The 23766-nt window shown below is 38.9% G+C and overlaps 2 protein-coding genes across 2 annotated transcripts in view; one reads left to right on the top strand and one right to left on the bottom strand.

Annotated features, from left to right (window-relative positions):
- Positions 1-23766, top strand: part of fkbp8 (FKBP prolyl isomerase 8) — an 80223-nt gene that overhangs the window by 23709 nt on the left and 32748 nt on the right. The window lies entirely within an intron of this gene.
- tmem59l (transmembrane protein 59-like) lies at positions 1650-21886 on the bottom strand. The gene is made up of 9 exons (XM_083558192.1): positions 21849-21886; positions 10563-10928; positions 6705-6810; positions 6472-6566; positions 6219-6371; positions 4690-4798; positions 4430-4544; positions 4197-4314; positions 1650-2772 (listed from the first exon to the last, which is right to left on the bottom strand). Exons 1-9 carry the CDS (start codon positions 21867-21869, stop codon positions 2614-2616), a joined length of 1242 nt encoding a protein of 413 aa, XP_083414318.1. The 5' UTR covers positions 21870-21886; the 3' UTR covers positions 1650-2613.

Here is a 23766-nt window from a genome sequence, read left to right as displayed (position 1 = left end):
ATTGTAGGTGCATGTTCACTGTGAGAGACATAATCTAAAAAAAAAAATCAGAAAATCACAATATATGATTTTTAAACTCATTATTTGTATGATACAGCTGCAAATAAGTATTTGAACACCTGTCCATCAGCTAGAATTCTGACCCTCAAAGACCTGTTAGTCTGCCTTTAAAATGTCCACCTCCACTACATTTATTATCCTAAATTAGATGCACCTGTTTGAGGTCGTTAGCTGCATAAAGACACCTGTCCACCCCATACAATCAGTAAGAATCCAACTACTAACATGGCCAAGACCAAAGAGCTGTCCAAAGACACTTAAGAGAAAAATTGTACACCTCCACAAGGCTGGAAAGGGCTACGGGGAAATTGCCAAGCAGCTTGGTGAAAAAAGGTCCACTGTTGGAGCAATCATTAGAAAATGGAAGAAGCTAAACATGACTGTCAATCTCCCTCGGACTGGGGCTCCATGCAAGATCTCACCTCGTGGGGTCTCAATGATCCTAAGGAAGGTGAGAAATCAGCCCAGAACTACACAGGAGGAGCTGGTCAATGACCTGAAAAGAGCTGGGACCACCGTTTCCAAGGTTACTGTTGGTAATACACTAAGACGTCATGGTTTGAACTCATGCATGGCACGGAAGGTTCCCCTGCTTAAACCAGCACATGTCCAGGCACATCTTAAGTTTGCCAATGACCATTTGGATGATCCAGAGGAGTCATGGGAGAAAGTCATGTGGTCAGATGAGACCAAAATAGAACTTTTGGGTCATAATTTCACTAAACGTGTTTGGAGGAATAAGAATGATGACTACCATTCCAAGAACACCATCCCTACTGTGAAGCATGGGGGTGGTAGCATCATGCTTTGGGGGTGTTTTTCTGCACATGGGACAGGGCGACTTCACTGTATTAAAGAGAGGATGACCGGGGCCATGTATTGTGAGATTTTGAGGAACAACCTCCTTCCCTCAGTTAGAGCTTTGAAGATGGGTCGAGGCTGGGTCTTCCAACATGACAATGACCCGAAGCACACAGCCAGGATAACCAAGGAGTGGCTCTGTAAGAAGCATATCAAGGTTCTGGCGTGGCCTAGCCAGTCTCCAGACCTAAACCCAATAGAGAATCTTTGGAGGGAGCTCAAACTCCTTGTTTCTCAGCAACAGGCCAGAAACCTGACTGATCTAGAGAAGATCTGTGTGGAGGAGTGGGCCAAAATCCCTCCTGCAGTGTGTGCAAACCTGGTGAAAAACTACAGGAAACGTCTGACCTCTGTAATTGCAAACAAAGGCTACTGTACCAAATATTAACATTGACTTTCTCAGGTGGTCAAATACTTATTTGCAGCTGTATCATACAAATAAATAGTTTAAAAATCATACATTGTTATTTCTGGATTTTTTTTTTAGATTATGTCTCTCACAGTGGACATGCACCTACGATGACAATTTCAGACCCCTCCATGATTTCTAAGTGGGAGAACTTGCAAAATAGCAGGGTGTTCAAATACTTATTTTCCTCACTGTATATATATATATATATATATATATATATATATATATATATATATATATATATATATATATATATATATATATATATATATATAATGTATATATTATATATAATGTACAACAAAAACACAGCTCATATTTTAAGATATTTCTTTATTTTTCCTTCTTTCTTATCTCATGTGTATTGTACAGTTGCATTGGTGTTCAACATTAAGCTATAAACACAAATATTAAAAGCATATAATAGTCTATTGCCATAAGTGGATAGGCTGATAATGGCTAAGCCTTAAAACGTACTAGCATGCACTGCGATTAGGACCACATGGGTAAAACAGCTTAGAAACACAATGAACACTAGAAGAGCCATTACGCCAGTCGGCTCTATGGCTGGTAACAAATGAACTATTTGTCAAAACCTAGCACTAAGTGGACGTAGGAGGATCATCTCATCCCACAATCTTAAAAACAAAACAGAAACCAACATTCTTACTTTACCTAGGCGTCACTCATAATCCTTATTAAAAGTAACTACTTCTTTATTCTGTAACAACTACTTCATCACAATATCTATCAGCATAAGTGATATACAATAGTGATAGATAGAGATAAATAAATAACTACATGTATGTACACATGATTATGCTCACGAGTTTTCCATGAGTAGGGCCTTTTTCCAGTCCACAGTGGTGAAAATCAAATGTCAAAAATCTCCTTTCTAGACAAAGATAACTAACCGAATTAAAAATGATGCTGTTTGTCTTTTGCACATTGTACTGCACCAGGAGAACTTTGGCTGTGTTAAAGACATTCTGTTTTAAAGAATACATCAGCATCCCAAATCACAAGTGCTACAATCAAAGCTTGGATAATCGTGATCGTAATAATTTTGAAAAGCAGCACTGTCTACGGAACTCAATAAACATCTAAATCGATATTACTGAATGGCCTTATTGGGTAACCTATTCCTTATATATAAGAATATATATATATATATATATATATGTATATACCATGCATTTTATTTAGAAAATTAAATGTTATGATTTCCACCTCTAACTGAGGGACAGAAATACTAACATATTGCACACGTTAGAAGGACTTTAAAGGCAGGTTTTGTTCAGGTCAACTTTGACTGGCAGAGGCCCTGTTTCTTTTTCTTCGTCGTGATGACCGACTGCTACAGCAATCACTGAAGTCAGATGGTAGGGATTGACTTTTGGGACATAGTCCAGGAACTCCTTATCACCATTGATGCTCAACTGCAAGAAAAAAATACACTAATAATAATAGACATCATAGTGAAATTCCAAGCATCCATGTATATACTAAAAAAAAAGATGTGGTTCAGATTCCATCCTAACATCTCTGAATGACTCGTAATAGACATAACAAATATTCTAATGTCAATTCCCAAACAGCAATCAATCAAAAATCAGGCTGAAATAGAGAAACCATGTGAGAAAAAGTATACCTTTACTGCTTCTATAGGAATTAAGAGACCAAGAAGCAGCCAGGTGATGTTAATTAAATGCCCTCGATTAGTTGCTCATCAGAAAGTGTAACCACCCAAGATTCAGCAGTGTATCAGGTTTATGTAAACACAATACTAATGAGGAAAGACATCACAGTGATCTTAAGGAAGAAATTGTTGATGCCCATCAAATTGTGAAGGGTTATAAGGCCATTTCCAAAACACCATCAAAAAGCCAAATCCATCATTTTACAGTAGGGAACATTATTCACTAGTGGAAACATTCAAGTGAGTTGTCAATCGTTCCAGAAGGGACATACCAAAAAAATCACCCCAAGGTCAGACTGTTCAATGCTCAGAGAAATTGTAAAAACAAACATACAAAAAAGTTATCTCAGACTCTACAAGCCTTAAGCGGGTTAAATGACAGTATATATTTGAAAAATGATAATATATTTGAAAAAGAATAAACAGGTTAAAAGGGTTGCCAGGGGAAAGTCTCTTCTTACTGGCGAATGTTTGTAAAGTTGTATCTGAACAAACCATGAACAAAACCTGGAACAATGACCAAACAGCATATCTGCACAAACACCTCTTACTAACTGTCAAGGACTGTGGTGTATTGTTTTACTGCCACATGGAGTCAACCATGAGTTTGTCTGTATACCAAAGTATTCTAAAGTCAAATGAGAGGCCATCTATCCAACAGCTAAAACTTGGCCAAAATGTGATCATATAGCATGACGATGATCCCATGCACATGAACTAATTTACAACAGAATGGCTGAAAAAGAACAGAATCAAGGTGAACTTTCATTTTCACATGACTGTATATTATGTATATAAATAATTTAGATTTTACACTGTGGCTTTCATAAGTATTCACATTCAACCAATTATATTTTTATTTAGAAAAGTTACAGAAGCCCTAAAGCCATTATATTTTTTTCTTGTTTTCTCGTTATCACAATTTTTCTAAATAAAAATTTTATTTCCATGATGCTGCGTCTAGAACATGCTCTAATGCTGAATACACTAAAGTTCCGATCATGAGGAAACAATGTTATGTCAAAATCATGAGAAAATTAAGTTGTGATAACAAAAACTCTTTATTTCGGGACTACGAAAGAAAACATGATAGAAAAGAATTTGGCCTCTTTGGACTTTGGATCGGATGCAAGAATATCAGGTTTGTTTCGCAAGAATAGATACCTGAGTCTTTACATGTTGCTCAGGGGCTGTTACCAGACTGGCACAGCTCAGCCACAGCATCACCATGATTGATAACATGAGACATGTAGCCAAGATCCAGCGTGGCAGACCTGAACGCCTGCAAGAGCGAAAGAACAAGCGAGCGTATTTACACTAAACCGAATCTAAAATGTATCATTCATTACAAAAAAGAATCAGAATAGCTGAAGGTTACTGAATCTGGACCATCTGACCTTGACATGCAGCCCAGGAAGTCATGTTCAGCGACTGTGTCCTCAACATTCTGACTGCTGTGTTTTCCCTTACTCGCAGATTTAGGTGCATTTTTCTCTCCATTCAGTCGTTCACCTAAAAGGCAGCGGGTGAATATTTAATTTACAGGAACAACTACATATGTGGCCTTATTGAATATATACAGTCAAGCCAGAAGATAGAGTCAGCTACATGCCCCAGCACTGATCCTGTACAGAGAAAAAAAGAATATCTTACGTACCAGATTGTGGCTTCTGTGTCTGAGGATTTCCTTCAGGCCAGGGTTTGTTTGCAACACTGGCATGTGAGGCTTGCAACTCAGGTAAATAATAGTCAATCTCTGGATCACTCTAAAAGAATTGACAATAGACATATCAGTAAAGACATATATGCATCTCAAATCATACACTAAAATATTGCTGTGAAAAAATGGCAACATTTTGACATTCTGAGTAATTCTGTTGTAATTGAGAAAGTATAAACAGTGTACAGTGAATTAACAGCGTTCAGAGTTGACACTCAGAGACTGTGTCTGAAATCACACCCACTGATGAACATCTGCTGTTAACATGCAGAATCACTGAAGAAAAGAAAAAACAAAACTACAGGTGACATACAGTTACAGGCTTAGATGAAATTAACTGAATTAAAACAGAGGATGATTAAACACCTCCAAAAACAGCATTAACAGCATAAACATTCTTTGAAACTTACCAGAGGTTTATATTTGATTGAAAATTTCTCGTTTGACTTCACCTTTTCGGAGATCAGTGATTGCTTTAGTTGGGCTCGTGACCCTTAACTCTTTAATATTCGTTTTTCCTTTAGCAGTTCTAACTGTGTTTGTAAAAGCACTTTTATTATCACAAAATATGACAAGAAAAATTGTAATTAAGTGGTTTTGATCAACTATTAACATGTAATTGCTGTCTACTGTTCTTTATTACTGAGTTCAATCACTGTTTAGTAGTTTAATATAGAGTGACAGCACTATATAGAGACACAAATAAAGAATCAGAACATGAAACTCATGCATTGCAGAATTAATAAATTATTCAGCTGAATGTTCTTAGTATTTTCTTTATTTGCTTTTATTATAGTGTTTGTTTTGTGGTGACTTTTCAGTAGACTATTATAGTAAATCTGGTTTTTGTTTTTCATTTTTGATTGTCACCAATGTTGAGATTAATTCACTGAATGTTGATATATGTGTGTGAAAAATTTTCTCTTTCGTTTAGTGAGTCTGTGTGTTCACAGGTTTTTTTTCCCTCATATTCAAGCCTCATTTAATTGTTTACTGCTCTGTAAAGGAAAAATTAGTGCAGCGGTGTGTTACCTGAACTTTTTTGAATAAACAGGAAGATTAAGTTTTTATTTTATTTAAACTGCCTAAACATCCGGCATTGAACACTAAGTTGTGACTTTAATGCTGGTCAGTCTGCATTAAGATGTTTAATAGATTTATTTCCTCACAGAGTAAATCCATTAATGGATATGGCTAATGTGCCATAAATACTGGCTAAGTAAACCTCTACGATTCTCCTGTATAGTAGTCAGAACCTTTAAATGCAATTTTTCCTCTTTATGTTTTTGTAACAGGTAACAAGATTTTCTTCCCTGGTTGGTGTACATGCAAAAGAGAGTAAAGACTGGTATATACCAAACTTATATACAGTAGATATATAAAAATTTATTAATTTATAATCTGCACTCCATTTTAGACAATAATCCATTCTTTTTTTTATCTGAAAACGTAAAAAATTAACTGACCTGGAACACGACCACCTTCCCATCATCAGCCTGGAGGTAGAAAGTCCAGGTGGAGGACATGAAGCTTTGAGCAGAACTGACAATATCGTTACACCAACCAAACAAAGCATCCATTACTGAAACTGGCTTGGGGCGGTTGGTCAGAGCCTTAAGCTGCGAAGGGAGCAGACCGATGTGATAGATGTCTAATTTGTAGGCTCCTTAGTTACCAAAACATTTAAAACTTATCAATACTGAATTTGTAGAGTCTTACCTTCCTCCGTTGGATTTCAGGCTCAGCTGGTTGGCTCATACATCCTGTGCTACAAGCCTCCTGCTCCAGTAACTTACTGTATGCTTCCTGGCAAGCTGCAGATACACACATATATACACACACATACACTCAATGTGTGTGTCAAGACTGCTCAAAAGATCAATACCTTAAATTTGGGCAACAGATATTTGCCAAGTGACATATGTATGCTGCATTGCTTCACCAGGCCTCACCTCCCTGGCATTCCTCCTTGCTGTTGTTGAAGCCTGTGTTCCCATTCACAAACTGGCAAATTGAATAGAGCCGGCAGCCACGGTAGCATGCATTCATTATGGAGTCCTGCAAGCACATGAGCTTCTTAAGATCTAAGAACAACATTTAAAATGACAGTACATTAAGCAAAATTAGTTTCCATTAACGTATATCTTGAAAAGTGAATTTAAATCATTCTAATATTTTTTTTCTTTTAAGTAGTGGTATTTGAATTTTAATGCACAAAAGTCTGTGGAAGAAAAATCAAAAAAGCTTTCTTGATGAATACGAGAAATATGCATATTTTGTGCAAAATGTATTACGACAGACTCCTGCTGAATTAAAATATGGTTTATGAGACACCACAAGCTCTGCCTCATGAGTGCCCACCTTAAAATATGTCCTCAGAATCGTCAAAATGATGACCCCTTGTGTAAGAAGCTCTTAGGTTTTCCCGATTATGATGAAAGCATATAGTGGTTTATTTTGTGTGCACTCATTATTGATACTTTAGATACATTAGTGTCCAAATGATGTGCCTGAAAGGACACACAATACCCAAAATGCACTTTGGTTTTATAGGTAATAGAACATAAGTGCATCTCAAATGTTGCAACAGAGGTTCTTGTAGACTTATAATGATGGGCAGGATGGTGTCTCTTTAAAGCTCCATGGTCCTGAGGTTTGTTTGTTCACCCTATGTTCTTGTTGGTTTCCTCTAAGTTTTGTTTTCCTCACACTCTCAATAAGTTCATGGTGCCCTGCCTGCTCAGGATTACTCAGACATACACTGTGGCATAATCAACCATGACACTCACCAGGATAAAGAAATAAGTGAAAATGAATAAAAGAAATTGATGTCATTGTGCATAATGTGTTTTTTTTATTCATTCCTTTGATATAACTCAATATTCAAATTTCTTTGCTAAAATTTAAAAAAATCAAGTTATCTGGGCAATTTGCTTGAAAAATATAAAGAGATCAAATTGCTGATTTGGAGATTAATTTTGTAAATATGATCTAGTAGTTTGGCTCACCACCTTGTTGATGGTACAGGGAACTAGGTTTTGGGTTAAAATACACAGTAATCATTTATGATGGCTTCATCAATCTTCACAAGAGTTTCATTAGAGATCCAACAGCATATTTTATAGTGGGTTTTAGGTGTATATTATTTTGTATCGCACCCTCTATTGACATCAAACTACCTGATCAGCAAAAAAAAAAAAATGGTTTGACTGCAAAATAGCTGTGTGAACAGCTGGTGATGTTCCAGTGCTTAATTCTATTAAAAGCTTCAGGAAGAGCTTCTTTCTCACTGTTTGTTAGGAAAGTAGACATTTAATAGACATGGACAGGAAACTAAATGGACTGAAACTGAGATAAATAAAATTCTGCAAAGGTTTGACAAATCAAAACCTTTTGTTTTTAGTCATAATCATGCAAAATAAAGTTTTATTTGCATATATGTTCATACATTTCCTGATATGTACAGCTTAATAACGATGTTTTGAAAGATCTTTGGTTTTTCCATTGTAATGGAGTAATTTTTCATGTCTTCACTATTGTACCCATATTGTACTTTAGTAAAACTGGATATGATGAAGGTATTCTTGGGTTAAACCAATAAAAAAATAGGTTGATTACACATGACAGCTTATTTGCATAAATTTGCATACATTTTATTCTTTAGATATAAATAATTTGGTTATATAGACCATAAAAATAGCTATTATATGAATCAATTAAACAAAAAGAACACATTTCTTCTGTTGGTTAAATGAAACAAAAATATAATATAATATTTATTCTGTACAATAGATTTAGCCTGTTTTAATAATGTGAGCGAGTCCTACTGGAGTGCTTGGTACATGTCTGAGCTGGAATAATAGTTCATAATTGAACTTAATAAAAAAAGGATACATGGATCAAGATGTTAAAGCCACCAGTCAAACCTGCTGAACAATCACAAGGAGAACATCCCAACCCACACTTTATTATAAGATCAGATCAGATCAGATCAGATCAGATTGGTATTTAGTAAATGATATTATTATCATAACGCTATTGCAGACTTCTATCAGACTGCTGGAGAACACGATCCCTGTCTCCTCTTATTAAGGGATCTTCGTACTAACTACAGATGGAACAACACATGTTTGGTAAAGCAGCAATTTCACTTATAGTCAAAGTCAGAGAAGAATGAAAGGCAACTGTATCTCAAATAATTAATCAAAAACTGCTCAGCATTGAAACAGCTGGTCTACAACAGCAGAAGACCACCATGGTGTCTAATCCCACAATTCTGTCACAAATCTAAACCTTATCTTAAAATGCAGTGGTCATTCTCTTCAAATGAGGCCACTCGCTGCTCACTGTGGTTACACATGAAAAGTCTAGAACAGTCCAGAACAGTCTAAAGCTCCATGGGGCTACTGTAAAGGGTTCAACTCAAGAACCATGAGGATGAATTTGGACTGTAATTGATATAAACAGTCTACAATGGATTACGGCTCCAATCGCAAACAAAAGTTTTGTAATCAAGTGTCCACTGTTCAACTGCTAATAAATAGACATTCAGTGTTGAGGATGAGAACAGGATCGATCTATCTATCTATCTATCTGTCTGTCTGTCTGTCTGTCTGTCTGTCTGTCTGTCTGTCTGTCTGTCTGTCTGACTCTTGACTCTATAAAGCTGTGCCGTTCTAAAAAATTGACATACAAATCAAAATAAATGGAATAGCAGGATAAGATGGAACACGTTTTAAAGCAAAGCATTAACCGTATCATCTCAATATCACCGAAAGGATCTTCATTATCAGTACGCAAACCTTCTGTCTATAGATACTAATCAAAACTTTATTTCTTAATGAAGACTTTTGTCGTGACGAAAGCATTTGGAAAAGGTCATGTGGGCAACTCGGCACATTTGTGGAGTGTTTACGCTGTTATTTATGCACAAACATTGTACTGCTTGTGCACTGAGACTCTTCTGCATGGAGGCCTGTTCTCTTTTGTCAGCTGTCAGGTCAGCTTAATAATATGGAGAACAGCGCCGACCTTTGGGCGAAAGAAGAACAGAAATATGTCTCAGCTCATCTCTTTGTCAGGCAGTAATTATTGTGTAAAACGAATAAGCTGCATTTTAGTGCACGAGACATAACACTTTTTTTTTAAAGATCCTTATTTGAGAAAAGGAATCATTCCTATTATAAATATATAATCAATATAATAAACATTTATTCATCTGGTATTGTGTTTAAATTTCTCTCAGTAATGAAATTATAAATGCGACACGTTTTAGAATTAAGATATTAAAATCTTGATCTCTGCTGCTTCTCGCACAATAGCATGCACGTCAACTCAGGACGCTCCTTTGCACAAGCACACTGCCGCACACTGGGCGCACGCGCTCCCGTCGAGGTCGAGCAGGCGCGTGATTAAAGCCGCGGTGCCTCCCAAAAATGCGCGGATGCACGTGAGGAGAAATTCGGGTGATCATGCACCAAGCCTGGGATCCTCTACCGGATAGTGAGGAGCGATCAGATCGATCAAGGCCCTCACCAGGAATTTTTTGCGCAGTGTCGTCATTGAGGATTCAGAATTAAAAGTGCTGAGTGCATGGATGTGCCCTGGTTTCACCCAATCAGGAGCCTGATCTTCTCACTGCATGTGATCTGTTCATTGCATCTGATCTTACTGCATACGTTTTTCTCGTTGCACCTGATCTTCTCATTGTATTGCATCTGATCTTACATTTGTCTGACATTTATTCAAACCAGTAGGCAAGAATTCCCATGAGCGATGCACAACCTATTTATCCAGTACAAATCACTTACTTTGGCCGCTTTTTTGTTTCTGATGGTGACCTGACACTGGTTTTTGCAGTAGCTGATGTCTCCCAGTTGGTTGTCGAACAGATCGGATGCTGCCGCCGCGGTCGCCACGAGCAGCAAAGGAATGAGCGCGGAGACGCCGCACACTGCGCTACAGACCCGTGCCATCTTCATCTTCATGCCAGTGTTTCCCCTTCTGAAGTGCGCACTGGATCCTCGTCCCGGATTCTCTCCACGCACCGGATCCTCTCCGCCTTGAAACGCTTGGGGCTGTGGCGTCACGAGCAGCATCATCATCGCGCGCGCCGCCGCCGCGCGTCCACGCCAGACGTTCAGCGCTGTCGTGCACGCGCCGCAGTGCACCTGGTGCTGTAATGTTTTTAAAAAAAAAACACCTTGCTATTTCCCTAAAATACAGAGGTCCAAAGAAGACATGCATTATAACATTTTTTTCTTTCGTTCTTGTTTTCTCTAATTTAGATTTTAAGTGTTATACTTTCATTTGAAGTCACCATCATGGTGATCAGTGTTGGGCTCTTGAACCTTGTCATTTAAAACAATAAAAATAAATATATAAAATCTATAAAAAGAAAGAAATTCTATGCTTGTTTTACCTAGTTGTGTTTATCAAGCAGTGTTTATAGTAACCCAATCTAATAGAAACTAAGATCAGATGTAATAATCTTTGCTAATACATTGTTTTCACGAAAATTGTACTGCTGATATTACAGCAATTAAGTAGGTAATAGTCATCATACATATAAAAGTTCAGAACTACCGCAAAATCTAAACACAGAAATCAACGATCAGCATATGAATGTCAACATTGGTGACAATCAGAAATTGGGGGGAAACAGATCAACTCTGAACATCACAAAACAGTCTACTGGAAAGTCACAAGCCAAACACCAAAATAAAAGCAAATAAAGAAAACAGTAAGAACATTCAACTGCATAGTTTATTAATGCTGCTATGCACACTGGGAGTTTTGTACTATTCTGAAAACCAGCATGCATTGCAGCATGAACGTTTATCACCATTGTCGAACCTCCATGTGCTGATTTTTGTACTTAAAAGTTTGTTATCTTAGTCATTATTATCATAAACACTATGAAATGTATGAGAAATAGGCTGATTGAATGAGACTGACTGAAATCAGTAGACAAGGTTATTAAATGATGACTACAATCATCTGATTGATCAGAATTTGTGATAATGATTTCCAAAATGGTGACGTCAAACAAAACATTTTTTCAAATATAAACCTGTTAAGTCTCAAAGAATGTTTTGTAGATATTTGACAGAGATCAACTCTGAACATTACAAAACAGTCTATTGAAAGTTTGCAACAAATCGAACAAAAAAATCTAAACAAATTAAAAAATTTGTACGAATATTTGGCTGCATAATTTATTAATGCTGCAATGCATGTTGGGAGTTTTGTACTCTTCTGGCATCCAACATGCAGAGTGGCATGAAAGTTTGTTAATAGTTAACATTATTAAGTTTCATGTGTGTGTGTGTGTGTGTGTGTGTGTGTGTGTGTGTGTGTGTCTAACTTGTGCTGGTAGCTTTAAAGTTTTTTTTTTTAAATCCTTCCTAACAGTTTATCAAATAACCTTAAAAAACCACCGCGATTATTAACAAAATTAAATGAATACAAAATCATGCACTAAATTAAAAACAAAACATTCATTGTGCTCATTAACAAAAGTCTTTATATGAGTATCATAATACTTGATCAACAAATAAGGATCATCAAAACATAACCAAAATCTCTTAGTTATAATTACGCTTACCAAAACAAATGTGACCTACAAACACAATCACAATAACCAGAGAAAAACATTAAAGAGTTATGGGTCACGAGCCCAACTAAAGCAATCACTGATCGCCAATATGGTGAAGTCAAACGAGACGTTTTCAATCAAATATAAACCTCTGGTAAGTCTCAAACAATGTTTTGTAGATATTTGACAAAAATAAAGTCAAACTGTAATAAGTGAAGCTGTTAATGCTGTTTTTGGAGGTGTTTAATCATCCTCTGTTTTAATTCAGTTAATTTCGTCTTAGGCTGTAACTGTGTGTCACCTGTAGTTTTGTATCTTGTTTTTTCCCTCAGTGATTCTGCATGTTAACAGCAGATGTTCATCAGTGTCTGAATTCATTTAGTTGTTTTCATTTAATCTGTCAAGTGGACTTTACTAGTCAAGTCAAGTCAAGTCAAGTCAAGTTTATTTGTATAGCGCTTTTCACAACAGACATTGTCTCAAAGCAGCTTTACACAAATCAACAGTTAAGGTGAATGGTGTGAATTTGTCCCTGATGAGCAAGCCGCTGGCGACTGTGGCAAGGAAAAACTCCCTTAGATGTTATGAGGAAGAAACCTTGAGAGGAACCAGACTCAAAAGGGGAACCCATCCTCATTTGGGTGACATCAAGAGTTTGATCATAAATCTTTCAACAATACAGAACACTGAAGAGTGAGAACTAACATGATTACTGGAGTATAAGATTATAAGTGATGTTCTTTCTGCAGTCTTATTCAGTCTATATGGTTAGTAGCTCCTAGTTTTATAAGCTCAGCATTTGTGATCATCACAGATCCAGCATCAGCTTCTCCATGCCAGAGCCTTTAAACACTCCAGGAGGTCCAATGTCAAACTCCACACATGTAGCGGGATCCAAATGGCACTGGTACGTCTCTAGATGGTTCGGGATGTTTGCGAGTTCTGCATCTACTCCTTCAAAGGTTCGTAATCATCACGAGGTGGGAGGTGACTGGAGCTGGCCAAACCTCAGGGTGTCTCGGGATGGGGAGAAAAAGAGAAGCAGTGGAGAGGAATTAGTGTAGCTGCTGTTCATGATATTAACAGCACAAGTTGATAATGTGCATGGGATCAGATGTTCTGGAGCACAAAGTTATGATATGTGATGTGTGTTATGTGTAGGCTTTGCTAAAAAGATATGTTTTTAATCTGCACTTAAACTGAGTGAGTGTGTCTGAGCCCCGAACACTGTCAGGAAGACTATTCCAGAGTTTAGGAGCTAAATGTGAAAATGCTCTACCACCTTTAGTGGACTTTGCTATTCTAGGAACTACTAGAAGCCCAGAGTTTTTAAATCTCAGGGAGCGTGGCGGATTGTAGCGTGTTAAAAGACTGGATAGATACATAGGAGCCAAACCATTTAGTGCTTTATAAGTGAGAAGTAATAGTTTGTAGTCTATTCGAAACTTAACAGGAAGCCAGTGTAGTGACGATAAGATTGGGGTTATGTGATCATATTTTCTTGACCTTGTGAGAACTCTGGCTGCTGCATTCTGGACTAACTGAAGCTTGTTTATTAATGACGCAGGACATTCACCTAGAAATGCATTACAGTAGTCTATTCTGGAGGTCATAAACGCATGGACGAGCTTCTCTGCATTGGATATAGACAACATGTTTCTTAACTTAGAAATATTTCTAAGGTGAAAGAAGGCTGTTTTTGTAACTTGGTTGATATGATATTTGAAAGACAAGTTGCTGTCTAAAATAACTCCCAGGTCTTTTACCGTTGAACTAGTGGTTACAGAACATCCGTCTAAATGCAAGTTGAGATGCTGGAGCTTCTGTATACTAGTTTTTGGGCCGATGAGCAAAATCTCAGTCTTATCAGAATTTAATAGCAGAAAGTTATGGGTTATCCAATCTCTTATTTCCTTAACACTCTCAGTTATCCGAGTTAATTGAGCTGTATCACCTGGTTTAGATGAGATATATAGCTGAGTATCATTAGCATAACAATGGAAGCTAATTCCATGCCTTCTAATAATATTTCCTAACGGAAGCATGTATATTGTGAAGAGCAGGGGTCCTAGAACTGAACCTTGCGGCACGCCATAATTTACTTGCATTAGCCTGGATAGCTCTCCATTTAAATCTATGAAATGGTAACGATCGGACAGGTAGGATTTAAACCAGCTTAATGCCTGTCCCTGAATGCCGATGTAATTTTGTAAGCGATCTTGTACATACTAGTAAACTAATGTAGGGAATAGTGACTGAGGGTGTAGGGTGGGATTTCAGACACAGTTTCTGTCACAGTTTCTTTGAAGGCTGTTAATTCACAGTATACTGTTTGTACTTTCTCAACAAAAAAAAAATTACTCAGAATGCATTGTTTTATATGGGGTTTTACTGTTTAAATGAAAAAACAGCATGTGACTTTCAGAATGTGGCTGTTTTTACAGCATGTTTTTTTTTTTTTGCCTTTAACCCCTTTAAGGTAGATATGCTGTGTGTTCAGGAAACCAAGTGGAATGGCAGTAAGACCAGGAACATTGGAGGTGGGTTTAAACTGTTCTATCATGGTGTGGATGAAAAGAGAAATGGTGTAGTGACGATTCTAAAGGAAGAGTACAGTAAAAGTGTAGTGGAGGTGAAGAGAGTTTCTGTTGAACATGAAGCTGAAAGTTAAAGGAGTGATGATAAATGTCATCAGTGTTTATGCTCTACAAGTGGGTTGTGAGATGGAGGAGAAGGAAAAATTCTGGAGTGAGTTTTATGAAGTGGGAGAAGGTGTAACTAGGAATGAAAGATTGGTGATTGGGGCAGATTCCAATGGGCATGTTGGTGAAGGGAACAGAGGTGATAAGGAGGTGATGGGTAGGTATGGTCTTAAGGAGAGGAATTTGGAAGGGCAGATGGTGGTAGATTTTGTTAAAATAATGGAAATGGCAGTGGTGAATACTTATTTCAAGAAGAAGGAGGATCATATGGTGACGTATAAGAGTGGAGGAAGGTGCACACCGGTGGACTATGTTCTATGTAGGAGATGCAACCTGAAGGAGATTGGAGACTGTAAGGTGTTGGTGGGGGACAGTGTAGCTAGACAGCATCGGATGGTGGTCTGTAGGATGGTTTTGGAGGTGAAGAAGAAGAGGAGGGGAGTAAAGACTGAAAGAAGAAAAAGATGGTGAAAACTAAAGGAGGAAGACTGTAGTATGAGATTCAGGGAAAAGGTCTGATAGGGGCTCGGTGATGGTGAAGAGGTGCTGGATGATTGGGCAACTACTGCAGAAGTGATAAGGGAGACAGCTAGAAAGGTACTTAGTGTGACCTCTGGAAATAGAAAGGAAGGCAAAGAGACGTGGTGGTGGAATGAGGAAGTACAGGAAAGCATAAGGAGAAAGAGGTTGGCAAAACAGAATTGGGTTCGACAGAGTGATGAGAAAAGTAGGCAGGAGTACAAAGAGATGCGGCAGCAGGTAAAGAGGGATGTGGCGAAAGCCAAGGAAAAGGCATACGAGGAGCTGTATGAGAAGTTGCACACTAAGGAGGAAGAAAAGGATTTGTATCATTTGGTCAAGCAGAGAGACCGAGCTGGGAAGGATGTGCTGCAAGTTAGAGCAATAAAGGATGGAGATGGAAATGTGTTGACTAGTGAGGAGAGTGTGTTGAGAAGGTGGAGGGAGTATTTTAAGCAGCTGATGAATGAGGAAAATGAGAGAGAGAGAAGGTTGGATGATGTGGAGTTGGTGAAGCAGGATGAAGATAGGATTAGTAAGGAGGAAGTGAGAGCAGCGATTAAGAGGGTGAAGAGTGGAAAATCGGTTGGACCAGGTGACATACCGGTAGAAGCGTGGAGATGTTTAGGAGAGATGGCAGTGGAGTTTTTAACAAGATTGTTTAACAGAATTTTGGAAGGTGAGAGGATGTCTGAGGAATGGAGAAGGAGTGTGCTGGTACCGATCTTTAAGAATAAGGGAGATGTCCAGACCTGCAGTAACTACAGGGGAATAAAGTTGATCAGTCACACCATGAAGTTATGGGAAAGAGTAGTGGAAGCCAGGCTGAGAGAAGAGGTGACCATCTGTGAGCAACAGTATGGTTTCATGCCGAGGAAGAGCACCACAGATGCATTATTTGTTTTGAGAATGTTGATGGAGAAGTATAGAGAAGGTCAGAAGGAGTTGCATTGTGTGTTTGTGGCTCTAGAGAAAGCGTACGACAGGGTCAGATGTGTCAGCGAAGTATGTGAATGTGGTGCAGGACATGTATGAGGACAGTGTGACAGCAGTGAAGTGCGCAGTAGGAACGACTGGTTCAAGGTGGAGGTTGGACTGCATCAAGGATCGGTTTTCGTTGGGAGTGACGAGGATGGACAGGATTAGAAATGAGTTTAGACATTAGAGGGACAGCGCATGTAGGACATTTTGGAGACAAGGTGAGAGAGGCGAGATTGAGATGGTTTAGACATGTGCAGAGGAGGGACATGGGGTATATCGGTAGAGGAATGCTGAGGATGGAGCTGCCCGGAAGGAGGAAAAGAGGAAGGCCAAGGAGGAGGTTTATGGATGTGGTGAGGGAAGACATGCAGGTAGTTGGTTTGAAAGAGGCAGATGTGGAGGACAGGAGGGGTATGGAGACGGATGATCCACTGTGGCAACCCCTCAATAGGAGAAACCGAAAGAAGAAGAAGAAGAATGAGAAGAAGAAGACCACAGGAAAAAAAAAAAAAAAAAAGCACTTATATGTTTGTTTGGTTTTGTTATGTCAAGGTCACAAAAAATTAAGTGACAAAACAACTCATGTTGAGATCAAAGAAAACAAGAAAAAATATATATATAAAATGCATGGCCACTTAGGACTTCTGTACTATAATGTTGTGCAGGTGAATGAGATTGTACATAGTTAATAAAATGTGCATGCAATTAAAAAAGCAGGAAAATAACTCAGGGAATTCTAGTTTCCTCCTCTGTTAATGCTGGACCTACACAATAAACAAAATCCCTAACGTTTGCCATAAATTAATGCAGTGGTGGGTCTTCGGGGCCAGCAAGTCCTTTTCTGCTGCCCTACTTTTAAACATATTTTTCTTCTATGAATAATTATTTCCAAAACTCTATTCTCTTCATTTTACAGCATTTCACAGCATTTACAGCTCACATGTACTACTTCCTATAGAGCCTCTTTAGGTTAGAGCTTCTATCAAATCAGACTTCAGCTGTCACATCACACATTAACAGCATCAAAATCTAGCAGGCATACAGAAACATTAGCTAGGACTTAGATTAGGTCAGAGCTCACAAACCACAACTGTACGCAACGTGCACAATCTCTAATAAATAAATAAATAAATAAGTACAAAAAGCCTTTGCAGTATCATCCACCCTAAACTACAGCAGAACTCACACTCACAGACATCAACAATCAGCATATATGCTAAAAATAAAATAAAAACCGGGGGGATGATCAACTCTGTACATCACAAAACACTACTGAAGTCTACTGACAATTCACAACTTCTTCTTCTTCTTCTTTCGGCTGCTCCCATTAGGGGTCGCCACAGCGGATCATCCGTCTCCATACCACCCTGTCCTCTATATCTGCCTCTTTTACACCAACTACCTGCATGTCTTCCCTCACCACATCCATGAACCTCCTCCCTGGCCTTCCTCTTTTCCTCCTACCTGGTGGCTCCATCTTCAGCATTTTTCTACCAATATAATTCATGTCCCTTCTCTGCACATGTCCAAACCATCTCAATCTCGCCTCCCTCACCTTGTCACCAAAACATCCTACATGTGCTGTCCCTCTAATAAACTCATTTCTAATCTTGTCCATCCTTCGTCACTCCCAACGAAAACCTCAACATCTTCAGCTCTGCTACCTCCAGCTCCACCTCCTGTTTTTTTACTCAATGCCACTGTCTCTAATCCATACAACATCGCAGGTCTCACCACAGTCCTATAAACTTTCCCTTTCATTCTTGCAGATACTCTTCTATCACAAATCACTCCTGTCACTCTTCTCCACCCACTCCACCCTGCCTGCACTCTTTTCTTTACTTCCCTAACACACTCTCCATTACTTTGCACTGTTGACCCCAGGTACCTGAACTCCTCCACCTTCTCCACCTCTTCTCCCTGCAACCGCATCACTCCACTGCCCTCCCTCTCATTCACACACATGTACTCTGTCTTACTCCTACTGACTTTCATTCCCCTTCTCTCCAGCCCATATCTCCACCTCTCCAGGCTCTTCTCAACCTGCTCTCTACTCTCACCACAAATCACAATATCATCTGCAAACATCATAGTCCAGGGAGACTCCTGTCTGACCTCGTCCGTCAACCTGTCCATCACCACTGCAAACAGGAAAGGGCTCAGGGCCGATCCTTGATGCAGTCCAACCTTCACCCTGAACCAGTCTGTCGTACCTACTGCACACTTTACTGCCGTCACACTGTCCTCATACATGTCCTGCACCACCCTCACATACTTCTCTGACACACCTGACTTCCTCATACAATACCACAACTCCTCTCTCGGCACCCTGTCGTACGCTTTCTCTAAATCCACAAAGACACAATGCAGCTCCTTCTGTCCTTCTCTATACTTCTCCATCAACATCCTCAAAGCAAATAAGGCATCTGTGGTGCTCTTCCTCGGCATGAAACCATACTGTTGTTTACAGATGGTCACCTCTTCTCTCAGCCTGGCTTCAACTACTCTTTCCCATAACTTCATGGTGTGACTGATCAACTTAATTCCCCTGTAGTTACTGCAGGTCTGCACATCTCCCTTATGCTTAAAGATCGGTACCAGCACGCTCCTTCTCCATTCCTCAGGCATCCTCTCCCCTTTCAGAATCCTGTTAAACAATCTGGTTAAAAACTCCACTGCCATCTCTCCTAAACATCTCCACGCTTCTACCGGTATGTCATCTGGTCCAACCGACTTTCCATTCTTCATCCTCTTAATCGCTGCTCTCACTTCCTCCTTACTAATCCTATCTACATCCTGCTTCACCAACTCCACATCCTCCAACCTTCTCTCTCTCTGATTTTCCTCATTCATCAGCTGCTCAAAATACTCCCTCCATCTTCTCAACACACTCTCCTTACTAGTCAACACATTTCCCTCTCCATCCTTTATTGCTCTAACTTGCAGTACATCCTTCCCAGCTCGGTCCCTCTGCTTGGCCAATCGGTATAAATCCTTTTCTTCTTCCTTAGTGTCCAACCTCTTATACAGTTCCTCATATCCCTTTTAACCTGCTGCCACATCTCCTTGTACTCCTGCCTACTCTTCTCATCACTCTGTCGATCCCACTTCTGTTTTGCCAATCTCTTTCCCCTAATGCTCTCCTGCACTTCCTCATTCCACCACCACGTCTCCTTGTCTTGCTTTCTATTTCCAGATGTCACACCAAGTACTTTTCTAGCTGCCTCCCTCATCACTCCTGCAGTAGTTGCCCAATCATCCGGCACCTCTTCACCACCACCAAGCCCCTGTCTGACCTCTTCCCTGAACCTCACGCTACACTCTTCCTCCTTCAGTTTCCACCATCTTATTCTTCTTTCAAACCTTACTTTCCTCCTCTTCTTCTTCGCCTCCAAAACCATCCTACAGACCACCATCCGATGCTGTCTAGCTACACTGTCCCCCGCCAACACCTTACAGTCTCCAATCTCCTTCAGGTTGCATCTCCTACACAGAAGATAATCCACCTGTGTGCACCTTCCTCCACTCTTATACGTCACCCTATGATCCTCCTTCTTCTTAAAATACGTGTTCACCACTGCCATTTCCATCCTTTTAGCAAAATCTACCACCATCTGCCCTTCCACATTCCTCTCCTTAAAACCATACCTACCCATCACCTCCTCATCACCTCTGTTCCCTTCACCTACATGCCCATTAAAGTCTGCCCCAATCACCAATCGTTCTTTCCTAGGTACACCATCTACCACTTCATCTAATTCACTCCAGAATCTTTCTTTCTCCTCCATCTCACAGCCAACTTGTGGAGCATAGGCACTGATGACATTTATCATCATCCCTTCAACTTCCACCTTCACAATCATCACCCTATCAGAAACTCTCTTCACCTCCACTACACTCTTACTGTACGCTTCCTTCAGAATCACCCCTACACCATTTCTCTTCCCATCCACACCATGATAAAACAGTTTAAACCCACCTCCAATGTTCCTGGCCTTACTCCCTTTCCACTTGGTTTCCTGAACACACAACACATCTACCTTTCTCCTCTCCATCATATCAGCTATCTCTCTCCCTTTACCCGTCATAGTACCAACATTTAAAGTACCAACCCGAACCTCTACTCTCCTACACTGCTCCTTTTCCTGCCGTCTCTGTAGACGCCTTCCTCCTCTCCTTCTCCTCCTTCGGCCAACAGTAGCCCAATTTCCACCGGTACCCTGTCGACTAACGATACCTGTGGCGGTTGTTGTTAACCCGGGCCACGACCGATCCGGTATGAAATTCTCATTTGTGATCCGCATATTTGATTTGGCACATGTTTTACGCTGGATGCCCTTCCTAACGCAACCCTCCCCATTTACCCGGGCTTGGGACCGGCACTAAGAGTACACTGGCTTGTGCCCCCCTAATGGCTGGGTTCTACTGACAATTCACAACAAACACCAAAAATAAAAAAACTGAATAAAAGAAAAATAGTAAAAACATTCAGCTGCATAATTTATTCATGCTACAATGCATGCTGGGAGTTTTGATCTATTCAGGCACCCAGCATGCATAGTGGCAGGAAATGTTTTTTACTTGAAACAGTCACCATTGTTGAGCTTTATGAGCTAATTCTTAGTGCGTGTGTGTGTGCGTGCGCTCGCGCGTGCTTTTAGCTCTAAAGGTTTTGTGCACAGGATCTTTTCAAAATCCTTTGTAAAAGTCTCTTCAATAATTTAAGGGAGTCAATAATATCATAAACAGTTAATTGGAAAAAAAAATAGATGATTGAGATCAGTAATAAAGGTCATTACACAATAGCTATAATAAACTGATTGATCAGCTACTGATGATTATTAATAGTTAACAAACACCACTTAAACATTCCCTTTTTTTGTATTTTCTTATCATAATAAATGCGCTTCATATACAAAGTTCTAACAACCAGAAAAAAATAAGATTGAAGCGTTAAGGGTCACGAGCCCAATGAAAACAACTACTGATCTCCAAAATGGTGAAGTCAAACGACATACTTTCAATTAAATATAAACCCCTGTTAAGTCTCAAAGAATGTTTTGTAGATATTTGACTGTTATAAGTGATGCTGTTAATGCTGTTTTTGTAGGTGTTTAATCATCCTCTGTTTTAATTCAGTTGATTTCATCTAAGGCTGTAACTCTATATAGTTTTGTTTCTTCTTCTCAAATAGTGTTTACAAAAGCAATAACGCAAAAAGTATAAGGTATATTAACTAAATTCTTTGATTTTGTTTGTGAAATCTAATTATTTTCATATTGTCTATGACAACTCACCACAATAACCTGACACGCCATTATTATGGATAAAAAAAAAAAAAGAGTCAAATCCTTTAAAGCAAACCTTTTGGAGCTACAGGAACCATTCAGCCACACACAGAAATGAAAAATCAGCACATGAAACTCAAGAATGGTGACCATTAACAAATCTCATGCCACAATGCATTCTGGGTACCAGAAGAGCACAAAACTTTGTTTAATTCTATTTCAATGTTTTTTAGTTTCTTGTGATTTTTTTTTTTTTTTTTTTTTTAGACAGTGTCTGAGGCGTGTCTGAGGCTCTTTTTCATTTCTCTTCATTTGCTTTGTCACGGTTCAAGAACCCAACTAAAGCAAACACTGATCTCCATTATGGTGACTTCAAGTGAATGAACGGCCAACATCTAAAATCTTTTGTAGACATATTACAGAAGTAAAGACACACTGGTTAGTAATAAGTGAAGCTGGTGATGCTGATTTTGGGTTGTTGTCTGCTGAGATCTTGAGAGATTTAATTTGTTTTCTTGTCAGTTGATTTGATCTTCGGCTTTGGCTGTAAGTTGTTTTTCTCTGCTCTTGTTTTTCTTTCCTTTAGTGATTCTGTTTGTTCTCAGGTGTTCATCACTAACATGCAATCCTCATTTAATTAGTCACTTCATTATCTCACTAACTTAATCACTGCTTCAGTGTCACTCTGTAGTGTGGACACACATTAGTGCTATTTTAAAACTGAGGATTTTGATGTGGGATAAAGGCGCTAAATGTGTGAAATAAGAAAAAAACACACTGAAACATATTTTTAACAGTAACATACTGTAAATTTATTTTATGGAAGCAAACTAAAAAACAATAGATTACTGGCAACCCTGCTGCCAGTGGTTTACTGTAAAATCAAGAAATAATTAGCAAAATATTATAAAATCTAACAGTCAACTTCCTGTTGTTTTTTTTTTTTTTTTCCACTGTGATAAAGAAATGGCAGTTTGCCAATTTAAGTGCAGTTGGTTTCTGCAAATAAAAATAATTAAGTCAAGAATTAAGTATTTTTTTCAGTAACATGCTGTACAGATAATGGTCAAATTAACAGTACATTTTTAGCAAATTCAGCTTTCAGTATTTTTCCGTTAATGTACAGGACAATGTTTTCGAAAACAACACAAGTACTCAGAATGCATTGGTTTATACAGGATTTGACTTTTTTAATGAAAAAAACCCAAAAAAAACAGCATGTTACTGTCAGAATGTGGTAATTTTTTTACAGCAATTTTTTTTTACAGAGTATCTCTGGTTTCTTTAATTTATTTCCACATCAAAGCTCTGGAAATCCTATCGGTAGAAGAATGCTGAGGATGGAGCCACCTATCAGGAGGAAAAAAGAAGGAGGTTTATGGTTGTGGTGAGGGAAGACATGCAGGTAGTTGGTTTGATAGAGAGAGTGAAATGGAGACAGGAGCAGTCAAAAAAGAAGTAGACAGCTCTGGTAATCCTACTTCAGCAGTCAACAACAATGGTTCAGGACCACAGGCTGCATTTAACCACCTATCGCTGCACACCTTCACAATGACGGGACTGTAATGAATAGACATTCGGTGCCACCCAGATGAGGATGGGTTCCATTTTGAGTCTGGTTTCTCTCAAGGTTTCTTCCTCATGCCATCTCGGAGAGTTTTTTTCTTGACACAGTCGCCACTTTCCGACTCATTAGAGACAAACTTACAATTATGAGCAACAAATATACATTCTTGTATAATCACTTTATCTGTATACAATGTTAAAATGCCATACAAATAAAAATTCATTGAAATGAATTACCCCTTCTTTTTTTTTTTTTATTTGTCAGGCAATTATAATACATACAAATATGTATTTAACAAGTAGATGTCTAGATGTTTAAATATGCTCCTGAGGTTCCAGTGACCACTGTTCCTGCCCCTCC

The sequence above is a fragment of the Silurus aristotelis genome (assembly GCF_946808225.1).
Source record: "Silurus aristotelis genome assembly, chromosome: 13".
Classification (NCBI taxonomy): Eukaryota; Metazoa; Chordata; class Actinopteri; order Siluriformes; family Siluridae; genus Silurus; species Silurus aristotelis.
The sequence above is the reverse complement of the archived record's forward strand: the minus strand, read 5'-3'. Positions and strand labels throughout refer to the sequence as shown.